Source organism: Narcine bancroftii, chromosome 1 (assembly GCF_036971445.1).
Source record: "Narcine bancroftii isolate sNarBan1 chromosome 1, sNarBan1.hap1, whole genome shotgun sequence".
NCBI lineage: Eukaryota > Metazoa > Chordata > Chondrichthyes > Torpediniformes > Narcinidae > Narcine > Narcine bancroftii.
The window spans coordinates 26,302,143-26,318,667 of record NC_091469.1 but is presented as its reverse complement, the minus strand read 5'-3'; the positions used below and the strand labels follow the sequence as shown (position 1 = coordinate 26,318,667).

Genomic DNA, 16,525 nt, shown 5'->3' with positions numbered 1-16,525 from the left:
TTCCACTGGTCACTTATGATCATGGGTTCCTTTGGCTGCTTTGTGCGATGTTTCAGACAGGTGACACAGCTTGAAACCATCCTGTCAATGTCAGCATTTATCCCTGGCCAATAAACAGCAGTTCTAGCCCTCCTCTTGCATTTTTCCATTCCAAAGTGCCCCTCATGCAACCTTTTCAGCATATCTTGTCACAGTGATTGAGGAATGATAATGCTGCTCTCTCGGAGTTGAAGCCCATTGACAGCACTCCGCTCCGCTCTGATGTTGTAGTATGGCTGACATTCACCTCTAGGGCAATCTTCATTCAGATTCTTGATGACATTCTGAAGAACTGTGTTCTTTTTTGTTTCAGCACAATCTGCTTGGATTTCATGTCAGATACGGGAAGAGATTCAGTAATCAGGTTCACATGGAGATTCGCATCCATCTCTGTGGAACTCTCATTGTGTGCTTCGCTCTGTGTCGTTGCCCTGGACAACACATCAGCCAACATACTAAGTTTCCCTGGTGCGTACGCGAATTCAAAGTACAGAACCAATGCTTTTGACATAATGCTGTAGCTTCATCATCTGTCTTTGGATTCAAAGCAATACCTCACTGAGATTTTTCTTAATTCTGCTATTAATGGCTTGTAGTCTGCCTCTGTTGGTAGACCATACACATAATTGAGGAATTTCTCAAGTCCATTGACCAGACCTAGACACTCTTTCTCTATCTGTGCCAATCGACATTCAGATGTGGTCATCGTCCTTGATGCATATGCAACTGACCAATCTTCTCCAACAGCCTGAAGTTGTACGGCACCTATTCCATCTTTTGAATTGTCCATAGATATTTTTGTCCTTCTGGATGGGGCATCTGAATGTCAAAAACACCAATTCTATAGTTTGAAGACCATTCTATCATCCCCATTCTTCCTCATGGTTGGCTGTCCACTTGAATTCACATTTACCATGTAACAACTTCCTCAGGTACATTCTTTTGGAAGACCGGTTTGGAATGAATTTACCAATGAAATTGATCATTCCCAGCGCTCTCAAAAATACCCTTTTCTCCCCCCAGTGGGTCTGTGCATCTCTAGAATTGCTTTCATTTTGTTCATCTGGCTCCACACCTACCTCCGACAACTCATCTCCCAGAAAGGTGATTTTCTTCACACCAGACCAACATTTTGCTCTGTTTAGCTTTAATCCATTCTTCTGGATGCATTGTAGCACTTTGATAAGCTTCTCATTGTGTAACTCCTGTGTGGATCCCCTTAGGATTATGTCATCCATGTGTTCCATTGTCTTGTGGCACACTTCAGGACCTGAGTAAATTCCAAAAAGCATCCTCAGACAGGAGTATCTGCCAAATGGTGTATTGAATATTATCTTCATGCAGTTTTAATTTCCAGAAGCCCTGGGATGCATCCAATTTGGTGAAAAACTTTTTGCAATGGCCATTTCACTTGTAATTTCATCTCTGGTTAGAATCTGATAATAGTCCCTCTTTATATTGGCATTCAAGTCTTTTGGGTCCACATACATGCAAATGTCACATACTTTTGACACACACCATTGAATTCACCCATTTTGTGGGCTCCTCCACTTTCTTTATGACCTCCTAGAGACATCATTCAGTCAAGTTCCTGGTTAAGCTCATCTTTGAGCTGGAACCCACCTCGGGGAATGTACTACTGGCTGTGTAGCCTCCTTTAATTGTATCTTATTGGTGAATGGTAGAACAACAAACCCCTTGAAGATGTCTGGAAATTGGAAGTTGATCCAATATTTCCTCTACACTCTTCTGAGCATTGGCAGTGTTAATGTGAAACACCCTCTTGACCAGGCTTAAGTTTTCACATGCTTTGTCACCAAGCAGTGATTCATGTCTACCTGGGACTACTGCAAACATGAGGTGGTGCTCTTTACCTTTAACTTCCACCTTTAATCGACAAGCACCTTTCATATCAATGCACTGTCCATTTGAGGACTTGAGCAGAACAGAATCTGGATGGATGTATGGCTTTATCTTCATTGTCCTGATGTCACACTCACAGATCAGATTGGCCTTTGTCTCTGTGTCCTGCTTGAAAGAAATATTTACTCCATTTGCATACAATGACACAGTCCACTGTCCTGCTCAACTCAGTTCACACTTGGCTGTTCAGTGTTTGTTGGTTTGAAATCTTCCTGCACCACGATGCCCACAAAGAATGTATCACTGAGTGTGCGCCCTTTCACTTCTGTTGTTTCCCTTTGGAAAAACATTGCTTTGCATAGTGATTCTGCCTTTTGTACTTATTACAGTCTTTTCCATAGGCTGGGCATTGTTTTGATGCATATTGAGTGCCACATCATTTACAATTGAATGCATCTCCATCTTTTTGTTGTTTCCTATGTCTCGTTCTTTTTATTTGTACACCCAGTCACAGTGGCTATGGCTATTTCTTCATTTTCACCAGATTTTGCATGCTGCAGTGCTAATTCACTGGCGCGGCATATCTTCACAGCTTCAACGAAGGTAAGCTCTTGTAGTACCCTCTCTCTCACTTTCTTATCAATAATTCTGAAAACAATTTGATCACAGATCATTAAATCTTGTAGCGATCCAAAACTACATGTTCTTGCTTTTAGTTTCAAGTCTGTTAAGAAATTATTGAAGCTCTCTGCCTGCAGCTGCATGCACACGCAAAACATGTACCTCTCAAATGTTTCATTTTTATTTGGTGAGCAATGTTCATCAAACATCTCATTAACCTTGTCAAACTTTGCCCTGGTCACCTGCTTTGGCAAAAATAAATGTGTTGAAAACCTCTCGTGCTTGAAGTCCCACCACGGTAAGTAGCAATGCAATCTTCTGTGCATCCAGTTTGCTATCAAGTCCAATGGCTTGCAGATACAGCATGAATCAATCTTTGAACAACCACCACTCATGGTCGATGTCGCCAGTCCAATTCACAGTATCAGGAGCATTCACACTCTCCACGTTTCTTTTAGATACTGACTGATACACACTCCTGGTACCATGTGATGTTTCTTTTAAGTAATAAAGAAACTTGGGTTCTCATATATTAACAATATTTTATTAGCGACTCACAACTTGCAGTGCCACCATTTTTGCATTTAACCTGAGGTGCAGCATTCATTTCCAACTACCTCTAGTGGTCAGGAGTATCACTAGCACTATCACCACAGACTCCATTAATTTTAGTATATTTTTCCCAATTTTTTTTAAAATAAAGAGCAGAGATTCTTCAACTTGGAGTCGTCAAGACACACAGGACAAACCAAATGGCTCAAAGCCACAAATACTCATTTTCAATTGGTTACATTTCCTAAAAATAAGCAATGGGAAAACTTAGTCTCAGTTCTGCTTCCTCAATGGTGAATAAATCTCTGATGTGTGTAAAGTCCTTAGGAGTTTGTGGAAGTTTGGTATGACATCAGAAACACTGGCAAATTTCTACAGGGGTGTGGTGGAAAGTGCATCATAGTTTACTATGGGGACACCAATACCCCTGAATGTAAAGTTCTCCAAAAGGCAGAGGACACAGCTCGGGTCATTACAGGCAAAACCCTCCCCACTATTGAGTACAGGGAATGTTGCCGTCAGAGACCAGCAGTAATCATCAAAGACCCACACCATCCAGCACATACTCTGTTCCCGCTGCTGCCATCAGGAAAGAGGTATAGGTGCCACAGATTTCCACCACCAGGTTCAGGAACAGCTGCTACCCCTCCACCATCAGACTCCTCAATGACAAATTCAATCAGAGATTCATTTAAGGACTCTTACTTGTGCATCTTATTGATTTTATTTTTTATTCTCTCTATATTGCACAGTGTTTGTTATCTGTTTACAGTTCTTGTTTGTTTACATGCTTACACTGTACATAGTTTTTTGCACTACCAATTAGTCTCAATTTTTGCGCGCCTGCAGGAAAAAGAATCTCAGGGTTGTATCTGATGTTATGCATATACTCTGACAATAAATCTGAAGTCATGGCAGCTTCATTTATTTTACATAGCCCATATTGTACCACAGTATATTAATATGAAAAGTATAATACTTTGAAAAGTAGGTTACTGCAATACAACAACTCAAGAATTTGAAATATATTGCCTGTAAAGACCTTAAAGGTAGATTAAGTAGAAACTCTTAAAAAGAGATTGGATGAAATCAAGAAACTGCATGGGCCAAGCAAAAATGAGAAGTGGTTTATAGCCCTTTCATAAACCAGCATGGGGACATTATATTGAACATCCTGTGTGTCACACAGTCCACAATTCTATTGTTTAATACTCTTCATTACTTCAGGAGCACTTGCTATTGTAGCAAAGCAGTTGAGGAAGACAAGTGCCTCCAGATTATTGCATTGTTAGTTTAAATATTTTCTTACCCGTTTGTTCCAGATACTTTATGCTTATTTTATCCACTGGAAAAAAAGCTGCTGTTGCCCCATATTCTGGGCACATGTTGGCAATGGTCGCTCGATCAGCAATGGATAGCTGTGCCACACCTGGGCCAAAGAATTCAACAAATTTCCCAACAACTCCAACCTGCCGCAGATGCTTTAAAAAAAGTTTCAAAGTGAAAGTTAATTATCCCTTTTAACAATAATTTTCCTATTCTGAATTTAATACCATAACTAGATAAATATGGATGTGGTTACAATTTACTTTATAGAATTTAATGCAAGTTCAACATCTGTGACCTTGAAACATTGTGGTATTGTTATTCATTCTCAATTATGTTAATAGAACACAGAAGCCCAGTACAGACCTTTCACCTCAACCAATGGCACCTAGTCAATAACAAATTAGACCTTCCCTATGTTACATGCATAATTCTATTTCTCTGGCATCCATGTGTCTAACAGTCTTTTAAGTGTCCCTATTGCACCAACCTCCACCACCATCCCTGGCAATACATTCCAAGCACCCACTATTCTGTGTAAAAAAAGTTCCCCTGACATCTCTTCTAAAGCTTTCTCCCCTCACCTTGTACAGATGTACTCTGACGTTGCTATTCTGGCCCTGAGAAGAAGGTGTTTTCCTGTCCACCTGATCTGTGCCTCTCATAATCTTGTGGACTTCTATTCTTCTTTGTTCCAAAGAATAAAAAAGTTCTTACCCTGTTAACCTTGCATCATAAGACATGTTCTCCAATCCAAACATCATCCTGATAAATCTCCTCTACACCATCTCCAAAGCTTCCACATCCATCCTAGGCAACCAAAATGGACCCCAAGGTGCCTCTGTCCTTCCACATTGTTAAGAATTATGCCATTAACCATATATGCTGCCTTCAAGTTTGACCTTCCACAATGCATCACTTCACACAAGAAAAAAATGGCAGTGCTGCCAATGCATTGCCGTTGTTGGTGTGACCCATGGAGGGAGACAGCACTCCCCCGCAGAGACCTACCACCCAGTCCGACTGCCAACAGCTCCACACAGGCTTTAAACTGCCTGTTAAATGACCTGATGTTGTTTTATTTAAAATCCTTCCATCACAGGGCATTTTCGGCAGCATACTCCTTAGTGCAGTGGACCAACAAAGGGCACACATTAGCCAGGAGCTGTTGGCAACTTGCAGACAAGGAAACCACACAGGCTGTGGTGAACTTGAGGTCAAGGGTCTCTTGTCAGACTACAAACTAAAGACAATTTTGTGTAATATTACATTTCTGTTTTATTACACATGTATAAATAGAATCTAATCTCAACTGCCACTATTCTATCCAATTCACCATCCTGGCTATATCCTATGTAACCTACGACAACCTTCTAAACTAGCCACACTACTTTCAACCTTCACATCACCTGCCAATGACCCATCCCTCTACTTCTTGATCCAGGACATTTATAAATATCACAAAGAGCAGGGATCCCAGACATATCCCAGCAGTACTCCACAAATCACTGAACTCTGGGCAGAATATGTTCTATCGACTACTACCCTCTGCTTTCTGCATCTGGATGATGGATTTGATGGTTTTGTAGCCAACGTTTGTGGATGATACTAATGGAGAGGCAGGAGAATGGGGAGAAGAGGGAAAAATACATCAGCCGTAATTGAACACTGGAGCAGACTCAATGGACCGAATGCCCTAATTCTGCTGGTGCATCTTACGGTCTTATTACCTAAATGTTAATAATGGAGTAGAGAATGATTTAGGGTTAAATTTCTACCCACAGTTTCCCAGAAGACGAGAACATAGTGTACTTACTTTTGTGATTGTGAGAACTATATCTGTGGATGTTGCTAAAGAGTTTGGAGATCCTACCAACTTGTAACCAACTACTTTTGGAAGAACCATGCTGATAGGTTGACCAAGCATCACTGCCTCAGCCTCAATGCCACCCACACCTGCAAAAGATCCAGTTTTTCAACCTCAGTTCCACATAATTACAACAACCCTGCACATCTAAGCAGCTGACATTTTTATTCAACAACACACTCCCAGAACATAACCTTGCAGTTTATTGGTAAATTGAGCACCTGGGCTCTATGAAGAAGAACTGGTCAGAGATAGGTTTCAAGGAGCAAGATGTAAAGATGTTAGAGAAGAAATTCCATGGTTCATTAAGTAGGGAGCTAAAAATGTACAGCCAATCATGCAGCCAATGAAATTGAGGATACACATAATGATAGTAAAAACACAAAAATGATGGAAAAACTCAGGAGGAAAGGACACAAAGGGAAAGAGCTAAAGGAAAGGAAACATAGGGATAGGGGAAGGGGAGAGACAGGTGGGGAGAGGGCATTAATGGAAAATGGAGATCAATGTTACTGCCATCTGGTTGGAGCATGTTGTTGCTCCAATTTATGGGTGGTCTCAGTCTGGCAGTGCATGAGATTGTGGACATGGGAATGGAGTGGGAATTGAAATAGGTTGTCACTGGGAGATTCTTGCATTTGCAGCAAAGAGGTGGTGCTCAACAAAGCAATCTCCCAGTCTGTGTCCAGTCTCTGTGATGTAGAGGAGGGCACAATGGCAGCACTGGATGCAGTAGATGATCTCTGAAGATTCGCAAGTGAAGTGTTGCTTCTCTTGGAAGGACTGTTTGTGGCCCAAAATGGGGTTGAGGGAGGATGTGTGGGTGTAGTTGTAGCATTTCTGGTGGTCACAAGTGAAAATGGTGGAAAAGGAGGAGTGGACAAGTGAGTCACGGGGGAGTGGTCCCTGTTTTGTGGAATGCAGAGAGGGCAGGAAAGGGGAAGAGGTGTTTGATAGTAGGATCACGTAGCAGGTGGCGGAAATGGCAGAGGATTGGATGTTGGTTGCACAGGCTGGTGGGGTGACAGGTGAGGACAAGGGGAATCTGGTCCTTGTTATATGTCAGCGCAGAGTGGATCAGTGCGGATGAGGGGGTAACAGAAGATAAGTGGGTGAGGGGCAAATAGATTGTAGTAGAGAGGAAGCCACGTTATTTGAAGAAGGACATCTTGGGTGATCTGGAATAGAAGACCTCATCCTGCTACCAAATGTTTCAGAGACGGAGGAATTGCGAGGAATAGAATTTTTGCAAGGGATAAAGTATGAAGAGATGTAGTTGAGGTAGCTGTCAGAGTTAATGGCTTTATAGAAAATGTCTGACTACAGATGGAGATTGAGAAAGGGAGAGTGTTGCTAGAAAAAGACCAAGCGAATTTGAAGTCAGGGTATAAGTTGGCAGCAAAGTGAATAAAGTCAATGAGCTCATTGTGGGTGCATGAGGCAACACCAAAATAGTCATAATTGTAGTGGAGGTAGAGTTGAGGGGCCTTGCCTGTGTAGGCTTGTAGCATGGATTTGTCCGAGTGGAGTAACTAACAATATTTTACTACCTTCCACTTTCTCACTTCATACTCATATCCTTTGATTCACTTTGTGTCAAAATCCAATCAAACATGGCCTGGAATATGTTCAACTTCCATTTCCCTAAACCCATAAATTTGTTTAAAAATTCTCATCTTAATAATCTGCATGGACACTCATTAGAACGCATTGTCTTAGGCAGATGCTTTGAATCCTAACCCAAATTTTACCCAAATCTCCAGTGTTGCAAATATATAATCTACATTTAACAAAAGCCAATTATATACATCCAAATCAGTATTTATAAATCCTAAAAAGTGGGAATGGAATTCCACAGAGAACCATAATTTTAAACTAGATTATCAAAATGTTTGGAGAAAATTGGCCCCAATCATTTGTTTTAGGGTGAGACTGAAGATTCTTGATAAAGAATATTCCTACAATTTAAAGATCTTTAAACAAAGATTATTGAAAACGGAAAATATGCCTTTAAGCAAATCGACGTCTGCATGGATTTGGAAGAACAAGTAACCACTTTTGAACCAAGATAATAAATTAAATTAATTCTCAATCATAATTCAAGATGCAGCTTACCCCAGCCAAGAACCCCAAGGCCATCAATCATCGTTGTGTGGGAATCTGTACCCACAAGGCTGTCAGGATAGTAGCATCCATTGCGATCAAATACCACCCGTGCCAAATATTCTAAATTCACCTGGTGAATGATTCCTGAGCCTGGAGGAATGATCTTCATATTTTGAAATGCTTTAGAGCCCCACTACAATTTACAAATAAAACACAAAAATATTTTAAATAATTCATAGGTACAAGGACATGGATGCAAGGGGAAACCAACTTTTACACCAGATCAAAGCAAAATGTCAGAAAGGCATGTCATAGTAATAGATAATATAGTTCAGTTATCAACTATAATGCCTTGCATGATAATATAGATTGGTTATCGACTGTAATGGGTGGCATGTTACACATGGCCATGAGGGAGTAAAAAAAAAAGTAATAGTGGAATAAAGACTGGGCATTTTGGAACTCATCCTAAGAGTGTTGACTTTGTTTGACCTCAGGACTTGACAAGGCAAACCAAAAAAAATTTCCTAGTCAAATTTTTCAAGTCATGTGCACTATACAAAATAAATATTATGCTCTGATAAAAGGGAGAAATAAATACAAGCAAAACATATATTAAAAGAACATATAATTACAAATGTTTTGATTTTTCTAGAAATTGACATTTTGTTGCATCACTTTCATTTTTTAAAATTTTTGACTTCACATATCCATGACATCCTAAAAGGGGAGGGTCATGAACCAGGAGATCGTAGTATATGTTGGTAACAATGACATAAGGAGGAAGGAGGAAGTGGTACTAAAAAAATGAATAAGAAAGTTAGGTAGGGAGCTGAGAAGAAGGACTGCAAAGGGAGTAATCTCTGGATTACTTCCTGTGCCACGTGATAGTGAAGGAAATAGAATCAGGTGGAGGTTTCTTTGGCTTGGCTTCGCGGACGAAGATTTATGGAGGGGGTAAAAGTCCACATCAGCTGCAGGCTCGTTTGTGGCTGACAAGTCCGATGCGGGACAGGCAGACACGGTTGCAGCGGAAAATTGGTTGGTTGGGGTTGGGTTTTGGGTTTTTCCTCCTTTGCCTTTTGTCAGTGAGGTGGGCTCTGCGGTCTTCTTCAAAGGAGGTTGCTGCCCGCCAAACTGTGAGGCGCCAAGATGCACGGTTTGAGGCGATATCAGCCCACTGGCGGTGGTCAATGTGGCAGGCACCAGGCGATTTCTTTAGGCAGTCCTTGTACCTTTTCTTTGGTGCACCTCTGTCACGGTGGCCAGTGGAGAGCTCGCCATATAACACGATCTTGGGAAGGCGATGGTCCTCCATTCTGGAGACGTGACCCACCCAGCGCAGCTGGATCTTCAGCAGCGTGGACTCAATGCTGTCGACCTCTGCCATCTCGAGTACTTCGACGTTAGGGATGAAAGCGCTCCAATGGATGTTGAGGATGGAGCGGAGACAACGCTGGTGGAAGTGTTCTAGGAGCCGTAGGTGATGCCGGTAGAGGACCCATGATTAGGAGCCGAACAGGAGTGTGGGTATGACAACGGCTCTGTGTACGCTTATCTTTGTGAGGTTTTTCAGTTGGTTGTTTTTCCAGACTCTTTTGTGTAGTCTTCCAAAGGTGCTATTTGCCTTGGCGAGTCTGTTGTCTATCTCATTGTCGATCCTTCCATCTGATGAAATGGTGCAGCCGAGATAGGTAAACTGGTTGACCGTTTTGAGTTTTGTGTGCCCGATGGAGATGTGGGGGGGCTGGTAGTCATGGTGGGGAGCTGGCTGATGGAGGACCTCAGTTTTCTTCAGGCTGACTTCCAGGCCAAACATTTTGGCAGTTTCCGCAAAGCAGGACGTCAAGCGCTGAAGAGCTGGCTCTGAATGGGCAACTAAAGCGGCATCGTCTGCAAAGAGTAGTTCACGGACAAGTTTCTCTTGTGTCTTGGTGTGAGCTTGCAGGCGCCTCAGATTGAAGAGGTTTAATGCGTGGCTAAAGGGGTGGAGTAGGGGTCAGGGGTTCAAGTTCTTGGATCACTGGGACCTTTTCTGGGGGAGGTGGGACCTGTACCTGAATCCCAGAGGGACCAGGATCTTGGCGGGGCATTTGCTAGGGCTACTAAGGGGGGATTTAAACTAGTATGGTTGGGGGGAAGGGGTCCATGTAAGGGAAGACAGCTTAGAGAGGTTTTGTCAGCTGAGAAAAAAAGGATTGTAGACAAAATTTGAAAGTAGAAAGGCAGTTGATCGAGGAGGAAAGGGATCGGTGCTATGATGGGGAGGGGGGGGTTAATGGAAGCAAATAATAGTGTGGACAGTAAAGAAAGGGATAGGCAGAAGGTAAGATGTGGGAAATCTCTGAAATGCATTTACTTCAATAATAGGAGTATTGTAAGGAAGATGGACGAGCTGAAGGTGTGGATAGGCACTGGCAGTGAGACATGGTTGCAGGAGGGATGTGACTTGGAGCTAAATATTCTGGGATTTCGCTGCTTTAGGTGTGATAGAATTGGAGGGGTAAGGGGGGTGTGGCATTATTTGTCAGGGAAAATATTACAGTGGTGCTGAGGAATGATAGATTGGAGGGCTTGTCAAGGGAGGCAGTGTGGGAGGAACTGAAAAATAGAAAAGGTGAGGTTCCAATTATCGGGGTGCATTATCGACCACCTAGTGGAGAGCGAGAACTAGAGGAGCAAATGTGTAAGGAAATAGTTGAGATGTGCAATAAGCACAGAGTTGTGTTAGTTGGGGATTTTAATTTTCCTAATATAGATTGGGAGACGGCAGTCAGTGAAAGGGCTGGATGGTTTAGACTTCGTAAAATGTGTGCAGGATAGTTTTTTGCAGCCATATGTTGAGGTACCCACTAGAGAAGGGGCAGTGTTAGACCTACTTTTGGGGAATGAAATAGGGCAGGTGATGGAGGTGTGTGCACTTCAGATCCAGTGATCATGGTACCATTAGTTTCAACATAATTATGGAGAGGGATAGGTCTGGTCCGACGAAGAAGGTTTTTGAGTGGGGGAAGCCCAGATTTGATGCAATGAGAAGGGATTTGCAGGGAGTGGCTTGGGCCGATTTGTTTTTTGGGAAGGAGGTAGAGGAGAATTGGAGGGCAATTAAAGGTGAGATTTTGAGGGTGCAGAATCTTTATGTTCCTGTTAGGATAAAGGGCAGGGCCAAATGTTCAAGAGAGCCATGGTTTTTAGGAGAGATCAGGAAGCTGGTTCGAGATAAAAGGGACACCTACATTAAATACAGGAAGGTATGGACGAGATACTTGAAAGATATATAGATTGTAGAAAGAGGCTTAAGAAGGAAATTAGAAAAGCGAAAAGAAGGTACAAGGTGGCTACAGTGAATAGGGTAAAAATAAATCCAAAGGGTTTTTACAAATATTTGAAAAGCAAAAGGAGAGTGAAGGATAGAATTGGTCCACTAGAGAATCAGAGCAGACTAATGTGTGAGGAGCCAAATGAGATGGGGGAGATATTGAATGAATTCTTCTCATTGGTATTCATTAGGGAAAAGGATATGAAATTGTGTAGGATAAGTGAGGCAAAAGGGGTAATTATGGAAAACATAGGGATCAGGAAAGAGGGGGTGTTGGAACTTATGAGGTATATAAAGGTGGATAAGTCTCCAGGTCTGGACAGGATTTTCCCCAGGACCTTAAGGGAAGAGAGGGAACTCTGTGATTTTTCAACAGTCACTGGAGGAAGGTGTGGTGCTGCGGGATTGACATGGTTCCTCTGTTTAAAAAAGGCTCCAGGCGTAGGCCCAGCAATTATCGGCCAGTAAGTTTGACATCGGTGGTGGGTAAACTTATGGAAGATCATCTTAGGGATGGTATGTATAAGTATCTAGAGAGGCAGGGATTGATCAGGGACACCCAACATGGGTTTGTGAGGGGTAGGTCATGTTTGACAAATTTTGTTGATGAAGGTAGAACAGTAGATGTGGTCTTATTTGGATTTCAGTAAGGCTTTCAATAAAGTTCCACATGGAAGATTGGTGAGAAAGGTTCAGGCACTAGGGATTAATGTTGAGATAGTCAGATGGGTTCAACGGTGGCTAGAAGATAGGCACCAGAGAGTCATGGTGGACAACTGTCTGTCAGGATGGAGGTCAGTAATGAGCGGTGTGCCTCAGGGATCGGTATTGGGTCCCTTGTTGTTCATCATTTACATTAATGATTTGGATGATGGAGTGGTAAAGAGTGGGTGAGTAAATATGCTGACGATACAAAAATAGGGGGAAGTTGTGGATTGTGAGGATGGTTTTCATGGACTGCAGAAGGATTGCTTAGGAGAGTGGGACGAAAGGTGGCAGATGGAGTTGAATGTGGATAAGTATGAAGCACTTGAGAAGGATAATCAAAATAGGACATATGCTGTGAAGGGAAGGGCACTGAGGAGAGCAGAGGAACAGAGATCTTGGAATAATGGTTCATCATTCTTTGAAAGTGGATTCTCATGTAGGAGTGAAAGAGGCTTTTGGTATGCTGGCCTTTATAAATCATAGAATAGCTGGGAGGTGATGTTGAGACTATTCAAGGCATTGGTGAGGCCAAGTTTGGAAAATTGTGTGCAGTTCTGGTCTCCAAATTATAGGAAGGATATCAATAAGGTTGAGAGGGTGCAGAGAAGATTTACTAAAATGTTGCCTGGATTGCAGTATCTAGAATACAGAAAAAGATTGAGTAGACTGGATCTTTATTCATTGGAGCATAGAAGGTTGGGGGGGGGATTTGATAGAGGTATATAAAATTATGAGGGGAATAGAGAGAGTAGATGCGAATAGGCTCTTCCCCTTGAGGGTAGGAGAGATTAGAACGAGGGGTCATAAGTTAAGGGTTAGGTGGCAAAACTTTAGAAGTAACTTAAGAGGAAGCTGTGAGGAATGACCTTCCGGAAGAGGTAGTTTTAGCAGGGTCAATTTTATCATTTAAGAGGAGGTTGATGAGTACATGGATTGGAGGGTTATGGGTAAGGAGCAGGTAAGTGAAACTAGTGGAGTTCACTTAAATCGGTGCGGACTAGAAGGGCTGATATGGCCTGTTTCCGTACTGTAATTGTTATAAGGGTATGTGTACATACCACTGTACACAATCTAATCACACCTACATACATGCATACTCACACTTAGGACCCATAACATTTTTTAAAGAAAACATGTAGACATTTAAGAAATTACTGTCAAATGATGAAACATTAAAAACATTGGCATAGATAAATGAGGATTAAAGTAGTTCAGTTTAAATTTGTTATTCTCAAGAGTACTTCCTTTAAGTGGGCCTAGCCAAGACCTGCCAAGGTCCATGATTCACAATAATTATATAATAATCCCCAGCTCTTTAAATTCATTGAACCCAACAAGTCATCATCATTGGTACAAATAAATACCCTGCACATGTCACTAAATAATAATAAAGATGTAAAGTACCCTTTTAGTGATTTATTTCAAATTTATCTCAAAAGATGCCCCCCCCTTCCCCCAAAGAGGCAGACCCAAGCCATTTCAGCCTTTCAGGGTCAACATGGCTGTGAACAACCCACTGAAAATACTGGTCATCAAAATTTAAAATACCAATGCTGGAAATCTTTAATACAGAAAATGTTGGAAATACTCAGCAGATCAAGGCACATTTGTGGGCAGAGAAACAGAGCCAATTTTTCACGTCAGAGACCCATGTTAGACCTGGAAAGGACACAAATAAAACCTGCTAAACCCAATCTGCTGGAATAATCCAGTGGGATAAAACGAATGTTGACATTTTGTGCGGGAGCCTTTCATCAAGATTGGGAATGCAAAGAGTAGCCCGTGCAAAGAGGACAGGATGGGAAGAGCAGGACTGGGGCCCATGTGGGATTGATGGGCCAGAGAGAGGTGAAGGAATTGACACTCTGAATTTCACTTGGACCATTTCTGATTCTTCTCTCCTCTTTCTAGATCTTGCTGTCTCCATCTCAAGAGGAAAGCCATATACTGACATTCAGCAATTTTCCCTCTACTACACCTCATCCCATTGTTTTCTCCCAGTTTCTCCTCCTTTGTCTTCCATTCCAGGACATCTGAATTTTTTTCCCCGAAGCATTGTAGCTTCTCCACTACTATGGTCTATAGCAGTCATTTTCAATGGGAGCCATATGTCCCCCTCCCCTCCCCTCCCCTGGGAGGCACAATACATTTAAGGGGTACCACAGACTGAAATCATTAAAAAATGATTTTTTTAAATGTAGATGGTAAAAGTATGGGAAAAAAACAACTAAACGTATGTTTCACAGGGAAGGGGCCCCATAAACTTTTAGCAGTCCTAAGAAGGCCATAGCCAAAAAAAGGTTGAGAATGGTGAGTCTATAGAACAAACACCTGTATTTCCTGGACTTCTTGGAGTTCCTCTATGAACCCCTCCCTCCACACAGAACAGGGATAGGATTTGTCTAGTTCTCACTTCTCACCTCCTCCCTCACCACAATTGAGGGTCCCAAATAGTCCTTCCAAGAGAGGAAAGATTGACATGCAACTCTGAACTTCATCCACTTCATTCAATGCTCATCTACATAAATTATTCAAAATTCAATTTTCTTTTGATATAAAAATTTTTTTGTTTGGCTATTTTATTCCATTAGTGGACTTGGGGTTGAATAAGTTTCAGACAGCATTTATTTGTCTAATATTGACAGTTGCTCGTAAATGTATTGCTATGTCTTGGAAAGATGAAGTGCAGTTATACTCTATGGTATAATTAGTTGAAGTCATGTATCTATATGGAGAAAATAACATACAATTTACATAATAATTGATTTTTTTTGTTACGATGTGGACATCTTGTATGAAGAATATGAATTTAGTAATATTGTAAATTACTGAATGTTTTTGTTTATTTTTAATGCTTCCTTTGAGGGATCTGTTGTGGGAGGGGGGAGGGGTGGGTTTGTTTTATTGCTTTATTATTAGATTTCTTATTCTGTAAAAGTTGAGCCCAGGAGTGCTTTTTCTGCGGCAAGGGACAGGCTCCCCGTGCCCACTGCCCGGCCAAAAACTCTGCACGCTCCAGCGAAGGGTGGTCTAGGGAAGTCCACAGTCTGTACCACTCCTGGATCCGATTCCAGCCCCAAGTCGTCTGCCCCAGACTCGCCTGAGATTGCCACCTACGCACCCGTCGCGAAAAGACTCGGCAGCCTTCTTGCAGCAGTCCGATTTTGAATTCAGCGACATCATCATCAGAGGAGGAAGGAGGGTCGTCATCTTGCCATGCTACGAGGTCGGCATCATCTTACCTGCACAGGTTGACTCGGGACCATTCAAGGGAAAAACACGGCGTCTCTAGTGACCTGGCATCGCTGGTCATCGACCAGAACGGACCTCACCAGCTCAGCAACTCGATGGTGACATTCGACAACCAAGTGCCTGATTGACATAGGCTCCACAGAAAGTTTCATAGACTCATGATGTAACGGCAGAGTTCACCACTTGGTGGTGTTGCTACACTCCTGTTTGGAGGACACACTAGCTGCTAATCAAGGTCATAGACTCACCACAAGCCATCAAGGTGACCCTTGCGATTAGCCCACCTAAATCACCAGGTGTTCCAGTCCACGCAGCCTACTCAGACTCAGTCCTGACCTTCACCCAATTAGCCCAGGTGAATCACCTCGGCTGACCCCTGCAGTTGGCTTCGAGCCATTGGCCACAGGAATCAATGGGGTGGGGCCCAGCCTGCCCCGAGTGAATGGACCCCCAATACTGCCTTCAGAACTATAAGGGCCACATGCCTCTTTAGACACCTCATGGCACATAATTAGCACCTTTCACATTGGGTTGGGGTGAGTCCAGAGGTCAGGTAGCAAGATCCGTGTCCGTAACAGTTAAGGGGTGGGAGCACGTAGTATCACCTTGATCCTGACTGCTGAATGTGTGTAGTTTCTCCAATCTTCTGTCGGATCCTCCCTTGTTATACGAAGTGTATATTTACCCCTTGAATATTGTGTATAGGTTTGCCTAGCATATTGACCCTGTTGTCCAGTTTGCATCCCCAAAATAAACATGTTCATTGTACTTCAACTCTGGTCAGGTTCTTAACCTGTGGGACCCACACGAACCCAAAAAACACAGACTGTGCAAAAATATAACTTAAAAATGTACCCGTCTAATTACCAAAT

General features: G+C 42.4%; 1 protein-coding gene across 3 annotated transcripts in view; it reads right to left on the bottom strand.

The window, feature by feature from the left end:
* The window catches only part of aco1 (aconitase 1, soluble), a 134,103-nt gene that overhangs the window by 62,904 nt on the left and 54,674 nt on the right, over window positions 1–16,525 (bottom strand). For all 3 annotated transcript variants that reach the window (XR_011353040.1, XM_069922881.1, XM_069922883.1), the window contains exons 6-8: window positions 8,384–8,567; window positions 6,218–6,357; window positions 4,385–4,556 (exon numbers count right to left, since the gene is read on the bottom strand). Coding sequence is in view for 2 of the 3 variants with exons in the window: in XM_069922881.1 (XP_069778982.1) it covers window positions 4,385–4,556; window positions 6,218–6,357; window positions 8,384–8,567 (496 nt within the window). In the remaining variant the exon portion in view is untranslated. The remainder of the gene's footprint in view (window positions 1–4,384; window positions 4,557–6,217; window positions 6,358–8,383; window positions 8,568–16,525) is intronic.